Source organism: Anneissia japonica, unplaced genomic scaffold (genome assembly GCF_011630105.1).
Source record: "Anneissia japonica isolate Jap-2015-1 unplaced genomic scaffold, ASM1163010v1 scaffold169_len739621_cov184, whole genome shotgun sequence".
NCBI lineage: Eukaryota > Metazoa > Echinodermata > Crinoidea > Comatulida > Comatulidae > Anneissia > Anneissia japonica.
Genome location: NW_022688869.1, coordinates 36,178 through 56,686, shown reverse-complemented (window position 1 = coordinate 56,686; position 20,509 = coordinate 36,178). Strand labels below are relative to the sequence as shown.

Here is a 20,509-nt window from a genome sequence, read left to right as displayed (position 1 = left end):
GCAGATATATTAAATACTGTACTGTACAAATTAAAAGTAATTAAAAAATATTTACATAGGCCTACAGTAATGAGTTATTATTATTAATTATTATACAGTATACCCTTACTAAACTACACAGCTTATTCCCATCCCCCTCTCCCTGACCTCAGACCCATCTTCCTCCCTTATATTTATCTTATTCCCTCTGTATTTAACATGCAATATTAGTACACATTTAGTACTTTACATTATTTACAATGCCAAATGATATAATATGGATCCAGAAAGTTGAGGCCAGGGAGGGACTTTCACAGTTGGAGAGTCCATACCACCTCAGACCCACCATGGTTGGGGCTGAGGTAAGAACATTTATGAATATGGCACCTTCAGATGGTCGGAAATGGCACTTCAAAGACATAAAATTGTGAATATGATTTTCTTTTCATCTCCAGTTAAAAAATATTTTGACGAATTTAGTGGGGCCCCGGGCCGGCAGCCCCCCCCCCCCAAACTCTTTATTCCGCCACTGGATATAATATGATATGTCCTACAGTCGATTTCAGACACACATTATGCTGTTGCCCTTGTGGGGCTGAGATAAGAAAATGTATTATTATGGCACGTCTTGATGGCCGGAAATGGCACTTACAGACTTAAAATTGTAAATACTGTAATTTTATTGTTCTGGACAGGACTTAAGAATTTGGCCGGAATTCGGATTTGGGAGATCCGGTTTTCAGAAAGTATTTTAATACAGTTAGAATAGGAATGATTTTGGGACCGGTTTTGCGTGAAATCCGGTTTTCTGGGTGGTCGGTATTGAGAGAGTTGACTGTATAATTTTCTTTTTTATCTCCATTTTTAATTTTTTAAATTTTTTTTTTGACAAATTTGCTGGGGTCCCGAGCCGAGAGGGGCCCCATCAGGCCGACTTTTCCCCTTCTCTTTAAAAAAACGTTATAAATGATATACATGCCCTACAGTCTATTTCAGAGGCACATTACAGTGTATGGTGTTATTTATCAACAAAGTCCTTTTTGGCCAAGGTACTAGATCGAGGAACCTATGGGTAGGGCCCCTTTGGGGCCCCTAGAATTTCGGGGCCCTGCGGACCGCCGCATGAGAGCGCATACAGTAGGCGTTAGGCCACTGGACAGAAACAATATAAAGTACCCAATGCTTCCACATGGCATTGACTAGTTTCTGCAGAACTAGAGGGTGAGTTATTTAGTGGGCGAGTTTGTTAGGGGAGATGGGCAAGTTTGATTGGGGGAAAGTTTGTGGGGGCAAGTTTGTGGGGGCATGTGTGTAGTCACGGGTGAGTTTGTAGGGACAAGATTGTAAGGAGAGAGTTTTCGAGAGGATGAGTTGACTAGAATTCTTGATAAGTACAGTACAGTATGTCACATCTGAAACAGATGGCATTACAGTATTCGTTTCTTTGTTTTTTACACTCTCACTTTTTCTTTTTAGCTTGAGTGTTTACAAAAGCTTGTATTAGCAGGAATCAGCTATGATGTAGCTACGGAAAGGTTTAACCAAACTCCGACTCACGTTGCTTCGTTCGGCAATCAACCACATTGTCTACTCTGGTTACTTCAAAATGGAACTGTGGTGAATAGAAGGGTATTGTATTTTATTGTTGAACTGTTATTACAGCCCTTTATTGTTGAATTTGCTATTTCGTTGTTTTACCATTTTCATGACCTTAATTTTAAAAATTGCTCAAATACAGTGCAAACAAATAGGCATAATGTGCCTATATATGCTGATGATGTGATGTCATCATAACCATATATATTTAGGTATTTCACATGTTTTTGTCAAATAATATTTGATAGACTGCACAGGTCTTTACGTTGTTCTGCCGTGCTCTATATATTTAACATTTTATTTTCTTAATAGAACATTCACTGTACCTACATGTAGTAATTGAATCTCTAATTGCATAATATGTACTTCCCTTGAGTTCATTTCCTTCCATGATATAGTACACAACATGAAAATATATTTTAATGTTATTTTTACATTGCATTTAAAATAACTGTCAGTGTGTTAAGCCCTTTCCAGACTCTTAAACTTCATTTAACAAAAACATGTTTAATACCTAAATATGGTCATGATGACATCACATCATGACCATATATAGGCACATCATGACTATATGGGGATACCACAGTTTTTTTGTCAACAAAATTTGATACAGTAGTGTGGAGAGGGCTTTAGAGAAATAATGAACACAAAATGAGTTAAATTTATATATTTATATCTGACATTTTAAGAAGATTATTATTAATTTTTCTTGTCTCCGATCTCATTCAGGTGTTGGATCATACCCATTTAGGCAAGACTTTTTTTGTACCTTGTTTGGCAAACCCACCGAATGCAAATATTGATTATTTCGAATAAAAGTAAAATTTTATTTTTGGCCAATTAGCACCCCCGTTGCCGTGAAAAGTTAGAAGTTTCAGAAAGAAATAAAAGTTTTTCTTTATTTTTATATTATGCCCTCCGCTGCCTTAAAATCTCCAAAGATAAGATATTTCTTCCTAATTATATAAATTTGAAGCATTTAACCATCCCATTTTACATTCACCAATCAAATTTTATTTTTATTTTCTCTTCCATCTGGATGTTTTTGGCAAAATATTTGCTATTAAAATAAGAAAACAAAATTTTATTTCAATTTTTATTCAGCCCTTCTCTGATGATCTTTAAAAGAAATAATTACTGATGTGAAACAAGGAATAAAAAAGAGTCTTGCCTTATCAGTGTGTGTCAATGTTTGGCTTTAGATAAAAGTTTGTGTGTTGTGCCCAAAAAGAAAAAAAAATATTAGAATAAAGAATCCATCCTAATAATACTAACCAGGACAAGAGTTAAGGGGCATTCACACTGAATTAGTATTAAAGGAAAATAAATGGTATAATATGATAATCAGAATTTTCAGATCAGAAAGCCTATTGAACCTATCAGATATTGAATCAGTATTTAAGGATAGGTACGTTTATTTAAAGTTTTGCTCAGCGCATTAGAAAAATAGTCTGAATTTTCAGATCTAATGTGAAATGCAGCTTTAATACTGTAAGGAGTTTTTTTAGCTCTAGTAACACTCGGCTGGTTGATTTATTAGTTGATTGATCTTATTTATCTCTGCACTGCACCTATTATACTGCCCTCATCAGAGCTTTTGAGATTATGAAAACTTGTTTGACCTAATGATAATGTTTCTCAGATTAAAAAGTGTCTTTTATAGTTAAAGAGGTTTTTCACATGTGTGCTATAATTTTCTATCCACACTGTCAACTTCATGTGACACCAAAGTGTGCTCTGCCCATAACTTAAAACCTCGAATTGAAGCCCAATGGGCTTAATCTCGAGATGAAGCCCATCTCAAATTGAAGCCCCCTCTTTGGTTTGCAAAATTTTCCTTGAAAAGAAGCCATCTCGAAAAGAAGCCCAGCGGCTTTTCAAAAAAGCATAGGCTTCTTTTCGAGATAGTACAGTACATACACTGTGCATGAATTTCAGAAAATAAAATAAATTAAAAACATGTTTGGTTTATACATTTTCATTTAGTTTAGGTGATTTAATGCCAGCTAAATACACTCCATAATACATGTTAATGTTACAATGACCTTATTTATTGCTAAATTGTACAAATTAAAAAAATTTACAGCATTCATTTTGAAAAGAAGCCCCCACTCTTTACTTTGCAAAAGTAGTCTCAAAAAGAAGCCCATCTCAAAAAGTAGCCCACCTCGAAAAGAAGCCCATCCAAAGTTGGCGAAAAAAAGACGAAGCCCAGGGCTTCAATTCAAGGTTTTACGGTATATAATTAGGTGCAGTACTATGACATCATAATGCCCATATGTTATGGCACATCACACAAAATAAAATTCGATAGGACAAATTTGTGTGAATATGTCCATATATGGGCATGATGATGTCATATTATACCTAAATATGGGCATATTACATCCAAATATGGCCATAGCACATTTTTGTCACATAAAATTTGATAGTGTGGACAAAGCTTAAGAGAATAAAATTTGACCTTTTTTTTGATTGTAGGAAGCTTAAGAGAATAAAATTTGACGTATTTTTTTTTTTTATTGTAGGACTACTTGGGAGAGACAGCAATGCACAAGGCGGCTAGGAGTGGCAGTATAGAGTGTTTGAAGCTACTGCAATCATTTGGAGCAATATCAAGGTACAGTATACAGTATGGATGGATGGATGGATTTATTTGGTGTAAACACTAAGGATAACCCACGGAAGTCTATAAAGAAGACTTATTTCCCGTGGGCTCCTTCTGGTGGTGATTGGGCAGAATACGGCGAGACAATCCCCTACTATTTTCCAATAGTGTACAGTGTTCTTTAACATGCACACGGACCATAATGGACCAACGGCCCTCCAGCCACACTGGACCAATGGCCCTCCAGCTGAAACACAAGGAGAGCAGCGATGGGAATTAAACCGGGGACCTAGATATCTCCACGGTTCAGTGCACACACAGTGGCTACCACCTGTTTAGCCGACTGAGCTAAGGTGCTCTAATACTAATAGATATTATTTTAACTGCATAGTGATTGTTGCTTGGCTCTGTTGTTTGCATAGGACTTTTAAGTTCCATTATTGTACTGTACTCTTAGAGCCGATGTTATCTTTTACCAGAGTATAAAACTGTAGGAGGTCCGACACTCAGGGTTTTGTTGGAACGCAGTCCTATCTAAAAAAATGTACTGTTTCAAACTAGAGGGCGTACTTCAAAAGAACGTAAATAGCGTTTGTAAATAGGGTTGCACTCTAAACCCCCCCCCCCCAATCTTGTGGTTTTACTTTTTTTAAATTTTCCATTGCTTACAAAATCAGGGTAGTCAAACCTCTTGCAGTTTAATACTCTTTGCTTTTTAATACTGTCATCACTTCATACAGCAAACTTAAGCAATTTACATTCTCATGTGACTATCATTTTGTTAATTGTTATCTGCTATGTGGTATAAAAAGGAGATCAAATATGGATTCATGCTTCATATCATCCCTCCTGCCTTGATGAATAATCAGTTATTCATTTGTATCCTCAAGCCTCATGAATATCCATTAACAAAAACAAAAAAATTAATTCCATGGCTCAGTAATGTTTAAAAAACTGAAATTTATGTACAATTATAAAATAATATATAGATATAAAATATAAATAGGATTATATGAATAAAAAGGAATCAAGATAAAAAGAAGTTGCTCTTGGGTTCTCAAGTCCTCAAATTTTTGCAAAAATTTTGAGCAAATGCAGAAAGGGGAGTTTGTAACTGGAGGCACATTGTACATGATGTAACAAGTTGCAATATTCATTTAAATATATTTCAGTTAACATTAAACATTTTTTTTTTCTTTAAAGTGTGCCGAATAACAATGGACATACTGCACTGGACTTAGCAGTGTCCTGCGGCCATGAGCAGTGTGCTGAGTATTTACAACAGACCATGAACAGTGTTGCCGTCCACTCTAATGGTCATCCCCTGGCAAACGGTCTGAACAGAGTTCAGGCTGGCGTGTTTGAACATGTTAATGGTCATACAGATGAATTTAATGTCGATAGTAGCATGGATCTACAAGCTAATGGTCAGAGTTGTTTTTTTAGCCGGAAGAGGACGATGATAGACAATGATGAAAATGGATCAAAGAAGGCAAGAACAGATGGTAGGTGTATTTTTAGGTGGTTTTTTTTATTTTTTATTTTTTATTTTCACTCAATATGTAAAGTCATACAAATTAACTAAGCACTTTGTACACGATGCACACATTTTTCAATAATCACTCACTGTTATTGCTAATTCCCAAGCTTTTTGCCATAAGCTTTAAAATCATTGTGGCATCCTGTAGATCTAGGAATTATCTAAAGGAGGGGGAATATTGGGCCACCCCTTTAAAATCTGATGACCCTTAATATATAGTTCATGATATGGATAAATATGCAACCTAATTCCGTACCTCTGGATTGATCCTTATTTCTAGTTGTCCCCTCTCCACTGGATCTCTCTTCTCCATATTTATCCCCTCCAAATCCCTTTTTTTTTCAGGTGGGAGGACTTTCCCCTGTTTTTTTTTTTTTTGGGTCCTTTCCATTTGGATTCCCCTTTGGATCCATTTCTGAATGAATCCCTACTTCTGAAGCTCCTCTCCCCACTGATTCCTCTTATCCAGATTTGTCCCCTCTGGGTCCTTCTTTTTTGGAGTCTTCTCTCAATGATCGCTGTTAACCTGCATGTGGTGACCCTGCTATGACTGTTCCAGTCAACTAATAACATCAACTAGAATACATCATTCGCAATTATTCGCTGCATTAACACCTCCTGTGATTATGGATCCTTTTTTGGAGTTCTCTCTCAGTGATCTCTACCTATCAGATCCCTTTCCATTGGCTCCCTCTCTGAATCTGTCTTTGGGTCCTTTCTATTTTGATTCCCCTTTGGGATATTCCCTCTGTGTATCTATCCTTTGCATCCACAATTGAAGGTATGCTAGCCCTAGTAAACTAAATCACACCACACACCCTACCTCAATTGACATTGTTAATACCATTTGCTTACACCTTCTAACATCAGTCATTATAGATGGTGTAAAGCCGGGCACTCGCTGCTGGCGCGATTCTATGAAGAACACAATGACGCGTTCGCAACGGATCATTATAATGACGATCTGTTTAGACTGCCACCAACTATCAGCTGATGGCATCGCGTTGGCTAGCGCTTACAGGGAGTGAAGTCAGACTTGTTGTACGCCGGTCGTACAGCGTTAGTGCTTGTGAGTGCCCGGCTTAAGACGGCTTGTCATGTCCACGGAATAACATGTGGCCAGTCTTTTAATGCACCGCCATCTCATTTCTATAGACATTACAACAGCGGTCAGCTGTGGCTTGACCGCCATCAGTCACGTTGATCTTCCCGACGAGTCCATGATGACCGAATCAACTTTAAAAAATAATATTGAAGCTATGGAGATGGAGCAAGTTCCTCGACGTAAACCAGCTCGATGGAGATGTCAGGCTTTTGTAATATGAATCTCGTAAAGTCTTCACAGAAATTCAACCAGCATTGTCATCAGAGAAACTCCAAAACATATCTTTAGTGTGGTCTGGTCTTGTGCTTTTTGTGGTGCATACAGTAACTGTTTGCAAGATAACTCATTATAATGCAGTGCATCCTCCAATTCGAGACCCTTTAATTCCAATACCCTTCTAATTCGAGACTACTTTTTCGAAGAATCAAGTAACAATCTTCAATCTATTAATGCTATATGCTAACACCATCTATGTGGAAACGGAACCCTGAGACCACTGAAAATTTTCAGGTCCCAAAGATGGGCTCGAAATGGAGGGCAAACTGTAGCCATTTCTTAAAATCTATTATAACATGTACACTAAATATCTAATATTCTATCAATTTAATAACTGTAATTGAATTTGTATTGAACAAACTTTTAATCTGTGTATGCACAATTTCAAAGGTAATTGTAATGGATACGGTAGTAGAAATTGGACTCGATGAACAATTTAGAAAAAAAGTATAATTTTTTTGCATACTATATTGTGCAAACTGTAAATTGTTTATATGTAAATTTAGAGTTACTGTATTTTATTTTATACTTATTTGGTATTTTATTCTCTTTTTTTTTTTTATCTGGCTTAACACTTTGATGAAGCTTGTGCATTCTTACTTAGATTAGTATTTTACAGATCTTGTACAGTACAGTATATTGACTAGGTGTTATAAAGTGGTAGAGCGAAGTTCAGTACAGTAGCTTGCAAAGTACAGGGTTCGAATCCTAGGATTACATAAATGCAAAATTCATCTCAACTATCCTGCTTTACATTTATTTTTGTAGATTATGAACAAAATCTTCAATTGCTTTTCATATCATTGTGTATTATTTGTATTTTTAAACAAAATTTAATGACTAAATACATTATTTTACTACAGTACATGAAAAGTCCAAGCTGGTACATCTTGGTCCCATAGAGTTCAGTCGGGTGCCAAAATGTTAGTGTGTTTGTTCCATTTTTAAATTTTAATTGGGAAAAAATGTTTCAGTTACAGTATTTTACATGTATTGTAATATACAACAAACAACAGTTTTGTATTTCTGCAGAGGGGACTGCATTTCTTATATAATTTTGTTTGTCTGAACAACATCTAATGTAATTATTATAGATGTTCTCAGTATTGGTCCGAATAACTCTGTTGAGGACACAACAGTTGAAGAGGAACATATGGAAGATGGCGCACCTCGGGTCAATGAGAATGCGATGAACCTTGTCCATCGTCCGATAACAAACCAATATAGGACCCTCCGAGGACATTACATTTGATAAAAAGTACTGTATCTAGACTCAGAAATTATGAGATTTTGAAGACATTATGAGAGATTAATAATACTTGCCATCATCTACTGTTTCTACCTTTTATATTTTATAAAATATTTATAATAGATCTGTTTGTTTTATATTTATTTATTAGTTTTTTTGTTTATGTATGTTAGTATGTATAGTATTTATATTGTTTGAATGTTTATTTTTATTTTATTTGTCACTATTTATTGTTCATAGATTTGATAACATCATTGTATCAATATTAGTCTTGCCAGATTAGAACATAATGCAGAAAACTCAACTGTTATTGTATATATCAATTTGTTTGGTCCATTTTAACTGCAAATGCACCGCCGTGAAAATCACACTATCTCTTAACCATAGCGCTTCTTCAAAAACATTGACTGTTTTTACTACAAAAACCATAACTCAAAAACTAGAGGTCAGATAAATTAATTTGAAACAAGTTTATAGAAGGTTGTAAATATAGCTCTTGTAAAAAATTTACAAAATATTTTTTTTCAAATATTTTGCCCCGTCATTTTTGGGTTGAATTACTATGTATAAGTGATATCAGTATGTTTTCAGTGGGATTTGAGCTGGCTTATGAGGAGATGTTTCTTTACGTCATAACTTTGCCTACACTAATCCGAATTTTCTTGTAATCAGTTATATATAAAAATTAATCTGATTATATAAAATCTTCTTCCATCATTTTTTTCATTCTTAAGGGCTTTCAATAGCGTTTTTCGTATAATGGAATCGTCCAAACACTGCGCCGTGAAGCGTGCTCAATCTGTTCATTTTTGCCTTTCTTACACGCGTGCAGTATTAACCATATTTTGTTACGTGGTCAAAACATCCCAAACAAATTAATATGCCTTGTGTAAAAATAATTTAAAAAAAATTTATTTATGCATGTGTCAAATTATAATTTTTTTATTACTTGTGTTTATTGTTATTTTCCTTAATGATTGATTTATATATGATATCTGTTATGTATTGTTATGTAAATCAATGCATAATTTATGTATTCTATATTTCTATAATTCTATTTTATGTACAGTACATTTTTCATTTACCTGTTTACATACACTGTTAGTTAAAACGCAACAATGGCTTGCCATACAGTGCAGCATTTAGATGTACAGTGTTTAATCATTTTTTACTTGCCTTTAAAAATTCCACTTTCTTTTTTATGCATGCAGATTGCCTTACTCCCCTGCAGTTCACAGATAGCACGGTCCCAGGACATCCATTGGCTGCTCAGCCAGCCCCACCACAGGCAGCCAATGGTAGTGCAGCCAATGGTAGTATACCTAACACTAACGGAACCCACGGTCTGTTAGATGTTAACTGCAACTCAGAAACCAATGATATGCAAGTTGATAGAAATGAAGATGCTATGTCGAATGAGAGTCACTTTATGAATGGTGTGGACGCCACATCTGTACATGGTAACCGTTCCAGCCCAATTTCTAGTATGGTTGAACATCAGAGGTCAGTGGAACAGGCTCAGGGTTACGACAGTGTTATGTACGATTCCTTGTACGGAAGCACACCCTTCTGCCATGCTTATTGATGTAGGATTTTGATTACTCTTATCACACTACGTTCGTGTTTGTACACTTTTAGCTTGATATGATAAAAACTTGAACAAGTGGATTCAAAGGTGGGGAGGGGGGGGCAGCTATATTTATTTATTTATTTTATACATACTCCTGCTTTGCATATGCTGCGCATTAAAATGCCAATTTTTAAGGACTTTAGACTTTCCGCGTTGTTATGGGAACTGTACTTTAAAGTGAATTTCTAAGCAGCAATGGAAGTAATTGTTCTGCTTCAATTTTGAATATAGTTATTAATAGTTTTTTTCTGGACAATTTTTAATATTTTTTTAATTTTGTTTATTTTAGATGCATTTTGTGAATACTAGATTTTGTTTAACTAGATAATATGTTTTTATTCCCATAGCTACAATGAGACTTTGTCTAATGGACAATTTAAATTATTGTTTACAGTTGTTTTGAATGTAATTTATTAATAGTATTTCAGTTATTTTTTTCTGGACATTTTTTTAAATAATTACGATTAATTAAAATTCACAAAAAATTATGTTGATGCAGACGCGTTTTGTAAATATTAGTTTTTTTTTTTAATAAAAAGTTTGTGTGTGACGCTGTGTTTGCAGTAAAATCATGGCAGTTTTATCGCCATGATGATAATCACTTTTTTTTATGCTTGAAAATTTTGTAAATTTGTATAAAAAGCAAGGAACGCCTGAAAAGATGTTTTTGGATGATAATCTACATGTAGCTTCTAAGTAAATTGTGATTTTAAATCCAGTATAATATGATCAAACTGACTATGGTATACGACACATTCCGCTAGGTTGGTCACATGATGTATAGTGGGTATCAATTGTAAACAGGCAGCGTGAGTGTTGCTCGGTTATAGGAAAATGTGTGGCTTCTTCGGAGTGTAAAGCACATATTTGATGTTGAAGAACGTCAGTTGAAATGCCAGTAAACTATAATATATTGATTGGATATTGAACTTGAGAATTTTTTTTCATAATGGTTTGCTAATGCTCTAAAAGATACTGGCCACAAACCCTGAGATTTTTCGAGAAATGCTAGGCCTAGGCCCCTGCATCTATGACCTGTTTGGGTATGCACAAGAGTCTTCAATCCGCGAACTGCGATTTTGACACTACGATTTCTAGGCTAGCTAAGGTTTACGAAGAATCACATAAACTCCAAAGCATGCAAAGCATATTGAACGCTAGAATAAGTAAATGAACACTATATGTGAACAATCATAGTGCCTTTCCTTGGTAGTTAATTCTCGCGTTAATATTGGCGGTTGGTTTACGCTACCATAACATTACCCTTTCCTATTAAAAACACTGATCGCACTGTAAATTCTGCAGAGTTATACCCACTATAAGGTCAGGTGACGGGCTGTAAACTAGCCTGGAGGAATGTGTCCACACTGTTTTGTTGTGACATCTACACTTAAGTTTAGTACTGTAATTATAAGGACAATGATATTTATTTGAAAACATTTGCACGCAGAGAACGCTATCTTGTTTATAAGATCTTAGGGTATAATTAAACACTATTTTGAACTGTAAAATTCATTCATGCATTGGAGTTTTTTTTTGTTTTTTTTAATGTGTATTATGTATCAATACCGTCTAAAAATATGACAGTAAAATGCTAGAAGATGCATAGTGGCGTATCTATGAGTATAAACATTGGGAAGGGGAAACAAAGGTTAAAAGGTGGGGGAATGAGGATTAAGTAAAGGAGGTGCTAGCTGGGAAATATTAGGTTATAAGCAATTTTTAACTTTAAGTGTAATCCTTTTGCTCAGCAAATTTCCAGTATGAGGCATCTTGGGATGCAAGCATTTCCCCACATCACCCACACCCCCCCCCCCTTTTGCCACCACCACCACCACTACCCCTAGAACTATTACTTGCTTATGTACTTATCTATTACAATATGTATTTGATGATGTTATATATTTTCGTAATGTTCAATTTGTTGCTAGGTTTTTATTTATTTATATATTTATTTATTGAACATATTTATACAGGATAACATATCAGAAAAGTGTAATAGCCTGTTTTACATAATGGTCCTGTATTTAATAATAAAGTGTAAATGTTTAAGATTTTTGTTTTTACCATGCTCTGCTTTTGTATACAGTATAGAGTAATGTAACAAAATTTTAGTGCTTTTATGTAAAAAGTAAAGTATTAAGACAGCGAAAATTGTTAAATACCATATTGGACATAACAGTGAAAGTCTTTCGTCATCGTATGAGTTGTACTGATATTAAGTACTGTAAATTTTAGCTGTTTTTTTTTTTTTTTTTTTAAGTGGTGGTTAGAAGTTGTCGTAAGTTGATCCTTAATGTGTAACATCTTGTATAAAGCCCTGTCCAGACTATCAAACTTTGTTTCCCATATATAGTCATGATGTGCCCATATATAGTCATGATGTGCCTATATATGGTCATGTGATGACCATATTTAGGCATGTGACATGTTCTTGTCAGGTCTGGACAGAGCTTAAGAGTTGTCCTATAAATAACTTTTGAGTGTGTATAAGTGTTTACAAACAGACTGCATCTCATGCTTATCAAGTGGTTTGTGAATAAAATATTTTTGTTTATATATGACTTCGGTATGACATACTTTGATTTGTTATAGATGTAAAATATTGTATAGTATTGTCTGGGTGCTATTAGTTTCACCATGAAGGAATATTTTATTCCTCCATGGTTTCACAGATGTTTTGGTTTAAAACATGTAAACGTCTTTAAAGTGTTTTAAAAACAAGTTCTATTTCTTTACAAATGTTTTTTTGCATAGTTTTGTTTTGTTGCATTAAAAATAATAGCTGTTAATATAGAGTATGTTTTGATTCAAAATTAATTGTATTGATGTGTTCTGATTGATTGATTGATTGATTGATTGATTGATTGATTGATAGATAAATGTACTATGTAGTGCAGTACGAAACCTAGTACTAGTAGTTATAGTTATGGTGTAGTTAATAGTAAACAATGTTCTTTTGATTTTATCCTTTCTTCAATCATCATGAATGACACATTATTTGATTTAGTAATAATTTTCAGTTGTTTGGATAATTATTTACTTTGAACAACCTAATTATATTGTTTAGATATAGAGATTTGATTTTTTTACAAAACTGTGTACAAACTCTAAATGGACCTTTTTCGCTTAAGCTCTGTCTACACTATCAAATTTTGTGTGACAAAAAAGTGTGATATGCCCATATATGGGCATGATGACATCACACCATGACCATATATAGGCATAGCATTACTATATATGGGCTTGTCACATTTTTTTGTCAAAGTAAATTAATAATTAAATAAGTAAATAGAGCTTTAGTCCCGCCCCTTGGATATTGTTGCTAATGTCCCAAAAAACGACATAAGCCTGGTTCTCACGAGAGCCCTAGTATCCGGATCGGGAGCTAACCGTTAGCGCCAGCGTGAGAACGCCCGATCGGTTAGCGCTAACCGTTAGTGGTATCCGGATACGCTAACGGTTAGCAAGCGCTATCGGTTAGCAAGTTGAAGGCGTTTCTACCATCAACCAATCACACGTACGCGTTTACAATTTCCAGTTTCTTATTGGCCAGTGATTTGATCATATTGTTGGTATCCAGATCGGGATTTTCTCGCATGGCAACTATCGGTTAGCGGGATCCAAATCCTGCTAACCGTTAGCTGCCGCCTGAGAACATAACCATACTGTTAAAACGTACGCGAACATGTGCGTTTTGTGGGTGAACACATACGCATGCGTTTTGGACATGTGCGTGTCCCTAGCACTGTACTGGTTGTTCAGTTGTTAAGTTTGATTGACACCCTGGAAATGGTCCATTGCAGATTGTCTATTGTAAAGACGACATACAAGTCCAGTTTTTTTAGATGTATTTCTATAATGTTTTGTTGCTCTCTAATGTATTTAATTTATATCGTATCTCTGCTAACTGAACCTCTTAAACCAATTAGAACTTTGTAAAATGCTTTGCAATAAACTGAAAATAAGTAAAATGTCTAACAGACTATTCACTCTATAAATTCTGTCGGAAATATTTTCAAATGTATAAAATACATTTTGCATCAAATTGTACTAAAAACACAAAAGCTCGCATTATATTAGTAATCAAACACATTTAATCATCAATTAAAATTTACAAAGAAAAAGTAAGATACAACATCTTAATACGATAAGTATAATACATAGGCCTACTCCAATTAAGTATCGAAATGCACGCCAGTGTCGGGATTCAATATTTCGACATTATTTATGTCATCAGGAATAATAATGATGACATAATTAATGTCGAAATATTGAATCCCGACACGATGGCGTACATTTCGATACTTGGAGTATGTATTATACTATCTTATCTGAGATTAATGAGTGGACCTTTCGGTTTTTGGAAAACATCTTAATACTGTAATTACGTTAGAAATTGGGATCAGTGGTTTGTTAGTGGAGAAAATGGCATCAGTTTGAACGCATTTTGCAACGATAGCAACGGAGTAGTGACGTAACACTGTAGTGCAGTACTCTATTTTTATGTTAGTCTAACTTGTAATGTAGTAGACTGCTGTTATAAGCCTATAAACAAATACGATGTAGAGACGCTCACCGAGGGGTAATCAGAAGCATGTTTAATAGACCGTATATTGCTGTCTATAATACTGTATTTACATATAGGCCTACAGTATACCGTAGGCCTAGTTTTCAAAATGCATGTTTAAATAATGGATATCATTAGGTCATTGGAAGAATATTTTGTTCTTGAATGCAACAGCACTATTGAGCATTAATTCGTTGTCTTCTTCGTCTGATGTTTAAGCCATGCGACACCGGAAAGCTTACCCCCGCACATCTCCAATTGTATGGAAGAACTCGGCGTCTAAAAAGAACAAAATATGGGAAATTCAGATAAGAACCTAATACAGTGACACCTACGACAAAATACTCTATGGCGCAAAATATAAAATTTAAGATAAACATTATTTTGTCATGACCACGAAACAAGGTGTGCATGAAATTTGGTTTTCTTGATGCTTAACCTACAGTACATAAATACATAGTTACATGGTTTTCCCTTTTCGCCTATCTTCTACCCCGTCCCCTCTCCATTTGGCCTGTTCTTACCAGAGGTACATGAATAACTGCCGTTTACAGCTGCACATATGCTATTTTCTGGACAAGGATTTGACTTGCAAGGGTCTTCGTTTTCACTAACGGCATCTTCACTTGTGGCTAAAACAATATCAATGACTTTTATTAACATCAACATGATACAGTCAAAAGTACACAAAAAAGCCTACATTATATAAAGAAATTATGAGTGTAGGCCTACATTTAGGTCGGACGTAAAACGTGCGACATTTCCTCATGTCGCCATAATTGGATGAAGTATGTTATTTTGAACATTGTCCAAACAATTTTTAAAAATTTCTTTTTTAATATTGTTTTGCAAGAGAGGTTAGTGCCAAAATCAGATGACCCCCATTAAAGCGGCAAACGTCTGCTCATAAAGAAGCAATTCGAAATTGGCGATGTCATTTTGCATGTCATTAAAACAGTAATTCTTATCGATCATTGTAACATTAACAGTAAAATGAAATTCAGAATAAAAATTTAAAAGCAGTGTAAGTTAATAGTGGTGGTGATTGTAGTCAGTGTCATAGTCGGATTTTCACACAATGTGGTACAATTCCTGACCAACTAAGTTACCCATTTTTAACATATTTTGCGCATGTTATCATGGGCATCGATCATGACACTGACCCACTTTTCAAAGTAGGGGGTTATCACATCGATTGTCTCCCCCCCCCCCCACACTTTTCACCAATCTTCTATAATTAAAACCCCACTTTTAAAAGCGAATGGAAAGAATAACAATTAAGCATGACTCATGAATTTTTTCTGTTCACTTTTCTAAGTGCGCTACGTATTTTCCGGATCAAAACCGAATGAAAACGCAATTGTATATACATTTCGTAACCATCTCAGAAACCACTAGGTCGATTTTATGGGTGCAACGGTTATCAGAGGCTGAATTTATTGTGAAAACAATGTACTGAACGTTGTTAAAATTGGAAGCGTGTATACTTATTAGGCAAATATTTTTACAAACTCAAAAGTGCACAATTTCTACTATAAAGTATTTATTCCTTTTGTATATTATTATGACCCGTACGTAATAGTGTTTAATATTATCTACATACATAGGATTACTGTTTTTCCTAATTTCAAAAAAATTATAGTCATTTGAATTGTATCTAGCCATTATTAAACAATAATTATACAGCCTTTGACACGGATATGGCTATCTATTTCGATTAAGTTTACAAACTCCAGTGTTGCGTTGACGCAATCTCTCAATGACGTCATATTAATCAGTGGCGGATTCAAGTGGGGCCGAGTCGACCCTAAATTTTTCGAAATAATTTTTTAAAAATGGAAAAAACAAAGGAAAATTAGAATTAGAATTTAGGTCTGAGAGTGCCATTTCCGGCAATCTAGGGGTGTCATAATCATAAATTTTCTTTCCTCAGCCCCAACCATGGTGGGGCAAGGTGATCTACTTTCCCAAATTGTGCAAGTCCCTCCCTGTCCCCCCATTTTCTTTTCTGGAGCTGATAATGATAAATTAAGTAAATCACCTTTGTGTTTGTGAAATCAAAATGCTTACTAATGTTTTGTGTGCTTCCTATTTCCCTAGTCTTCTTCGAATATAAATTAGACGGTATTATTTCCACTCACAGTAGTGTAGTCGCAATATTACTTTCACAAAAGTGAAATTCAAAAAGAGGAGTAAAGCAAAAACCTCTTGATTAATTTTAAAAGTACTGTTCATGCAAAAATACTAAATTAATGACTGTTTTAAGTTTATCTTATTTGTTTTTCATGGTTCGAATTTTAAATACGTTACAAGCTAATCAGTAGATAATAAATCATTATTTTTATGAATGTTAGTTTGCACGAAATATATAAGTGGGCATAATTATGACTAAAAGGGTAATTTTAAAAATTTTTATGATGAGTATTTTAGTGGCAGATTCAAGGGGCCCAGCCGGCCCACCATCCCTAATTTATTTATTTTTTCCTGAAATTTAAAAGTGGAGAAAAATGAAAATTATATTCAAATTCAGTCTGAGAGTGCCATTTCCGACCAACAGATGTGCCATAATCATAAACTTTCTTACCTCAGCCCCAACCATGGTGGGGCTGAGGTGGTCTACACTCTCCATTGCCCAGCTCTATTTCAAATTACTGGATCCACCACTGGATATTTTGAAACTTCGTATCAAAATAAATGTTAATTGCATTGCTTAAAATCAATTAAAAGGCTATTTGCGCCAGAGCTTCCGGGGGCCTTCGCCACCTGGTCCCCAACCAAGGCTTGGGCCTACGGCCCAAGGCTTTATTTAAAAAAAAATGAATGAAAGGAGTTTCATTCTCCACGAAATCGCGTCGGCCTCCGGCGGCCGTTGGGTGCAGTGAATCCAAGGCTTTAGTGTGCCTTTTAGTCGACATACTGCAACCTAACTGTTAATAAAAATAATTATAAGGTACATATGACATGACAATTTGTAGGCCAACTCATGTGTAGTTAGAACTACAGGATTAAGACTAACCTGCGCGCAAGCACACCTCCCAACGCCTGCATCCTCGCGACTGAAAGAAATATCATTGAAAATAAAAACAATCGAACCATCTTCTTCCCAAAAAATGTCAATCTGTCAACAGAGAAAACAAAACACATGCTTTAATTAAAACATTAAACAAATCATAAAAGTCTTTCGAAAAACAAGAAAAAATACACTTCCACATTAAACATTCAAGTAAAATTTTAATTTTATTTATTCGAATAAAAGCCCCGCTTTGAATATATGGTATAATTTAATTATCGCTTACCAAAATTATATTATTCTTGTGCTGGAATACAAACTATTATTCTTGTGCTGGAATACAAATTTATAGTATGCTGACTACCTTTTTATATAAGAGCTTTTTAAAAATAAACAATAAACCCCAAAAATTATTCAAAATATGTTGGAAAACATTAACAATTTGAATGTTTTTAAACGCTATGTTGTACAGCTGATTGGTTGATAAGTTTGATTGACACTTTGAAAAGGTCAATTATTTTGTTTATTAATAGGTCCATGGTTTAGCTGTCCTTCATCTTATAGTTATTTTGCTTGTTGTGACCGAATAAAATACGTCAACATTAATTATGTTATTATCTAACCTTAATAAACATTTTTTATGGATTATCCATATTTATGAGTACTATGGAATTAAATATTATATCTTAGTTTAAAGATGAATTTGGTACAAATGAATTTTTATATCTACAAAGTGATGTTCTAGGAGGCAAAATTCTGATACCAGCTCTGTTGTAATTGTAATCAGAGTGAGGATGTGTAGGATCTTTCATATCTTATGCAATTTAACGGTCACAGATTTTTCATATATTGATATTATATCAAATGAAGTCATTTTTATATCAATAAGTAGATCAATTTTCAATTGGTCTATCACAGTTATTTACGGGATTTTTAGTTATTAAAAATGTAAACCATAATAACAATAACAACAACAACAATAATAATAATAATAATAATAATAATATAAATAATAATAATATTAATAATAATAATATTATTATTATTATTATTATTATTATTATTATTATTATTATTGATAGTTATTGTTATTGTCGTGATGGAATAGATAATAACTGGATTATTATTATTATTGTTACTCTTATTATTATATTTTGTTCTTCGAAATAATACATATTAATTTTGTTATTATTATTATTACTATTATTAATTATTTATTATTATTATTATTATTATTATTATTATTATTATTATTATTATTATTATATAAAGAAACAATACTGTAGAACTACGACAGAACGGACGAATGACAAGCGAATAAGAGATACGGGTGAAAACCGGACCAATGTGGGTAATATTGTTTCTTTCTTTCTATTTATTTAGGCACACAATACATGTGCCAAGGATTGTCAATAGCGAATATATCACCAAGGTAATTTAACAAAAGGACGCACATCTCCGCTCTCGAACATAGCGCGTGCGTACAGTCCTTTGATCTTTACTGTGGCATCGACAATCCGATACTAGTTGCGAGTACAGCCGTCAATTATTAGTCTATGCGTGCCATTCGTTTTATGGTGTTAGTTTTTATGTTATTAATTTTGGGTACTTCGCAATGTCTGTTACATTTGATTTTTTTTTTACCGCAGCTTGTTAAATGCTTCTATAAACTGGTCAAGAATATTCCTGGAAATTGTAGAATTGAACTGCATAAATGACCAGATTTTAACGAAAGACCACTTTACAGGCAGATAACATCTTATTTTATAACAAGATTCCGGTCGGTGTTTTCTGTCCACGAACATCTGAATTAACTGTAATCTGTCTCTTATACACATCTAGATGTGTATAAGAGACAGAGGGACGCACGTGCGCCTAGAATGTCGATGCCCGAGTTATAACCTTTGATGTCCCGAGATGTGCGTCCTTTTGTTGAATTACCTTGATATCACTGTCCTACTTGTAGGTGACAATCCCTTACACAAGACAAACATAACACACACGATGCTTTAAACAAACTAAATCTCAATATGAGATTTGGGGAGTGCAGTTGTTTTGGTCTTGAGAAAAAATCCTGCAACTGGCAGGAATTGAACCCAGGACCCTAGGATTGGAAGGCGAGCATCTTAACCACCAATTTATTCAATTCCACTCCATTAAATTTAATTTGAGGGTACCCTCCATGAGTGTGAAGTATGCATCTCTGTCAAGTAGCCATGCGATTAAATCACCTTTTTAAAATATAATGTACCGGTAACTGTATACAGCAGGCCATCCAACTTCAATTGTCTATTCATGCCCGCTTATCAACAAAAACTCTACTTTATTTTCCCAAAGTCTACTTGAATGTGCGAACTGAGTGAGATTCTTAGGGAAAAGCCCCTTGTGGGGTGCAAGGCATTAATTTGAGTTTGTGTGTGATTGCTTAGGCTATTTAGCATGGCAATTTGCTGATAAGTTTACGCTTATAAAAACTTTTTAATTTTACAAAAATTAGAGGGGCGTACGCACCTTACGCCCCATCTAAATCCGGATCCGCCACTGAGATGATATAACGATTACAACGACTTTGAATATTTTATTGAAAAGTATTAATTACAATTCTTTTTCTTTATTACATGTATTTATAAAAAAAATATTAATAATATTAATTATAATTATCGTTATCGTGGTCATTATTTTTCTTCCCTTAAATTTTGAAAAGGACTTCACCTAATGATTTTAATAATGGAAGATTCAATGACTATCATAATAATTTGTTTAGCCTTGTGATTGCTTTTATTATACTGTAATTAAGCCAAGTTAGTGTACCGCTTTCTGGTTAGTTCTACCACGGAGGAGCGAATTCCTCCATGGTTCTCCCATTCTACGTTATTCCACGTGACGTCACCATATATGAGTCACAAAGGTCACAAGGGACAGGCCATGAGTGACGTCAGCTTTGAC

General features: G+C 34.4%; 1 protein-coding gene across 3 annotated transcripts in view; it reads left to right on the top strand.

Annotated features, from left to right (window-relative positions):
• Window positions 1–12,547, top strand: part of LOC117123782 (ankyrin repeat domain-containing protein 10-like) — a 13,852-nt gene extending 1,305 nt beyond the window's left edge. The window contains exons 2-6 of one of the 3 annotated variants that reach the window (XM_033269817.1): window positions 1,456–1,608; window positions 4,104–4,195; window positions 5,387–5,688; window positions 8,199–8,362; window positions 9,565–9,703. In XM_033269817.1, the coding sequence (XP_033125708.1) occupies window positions 1,456–1,608; window positions 4,104–4,195; window positions 5,387–5,688; window positions 8,199–8,356 (705 nt within the window). In that variant the 3' untranslated portion in view covers window positions 8,357–8,362; window positions 9,565–9,703. The other 2 variants (XM_033269800.1, XM_033269808.1) reach the window with 2 other exon arrangements.
• The last annotated feature ends 7,962 nt before the right edge of the window (window positions 12,548–20,509 follow it).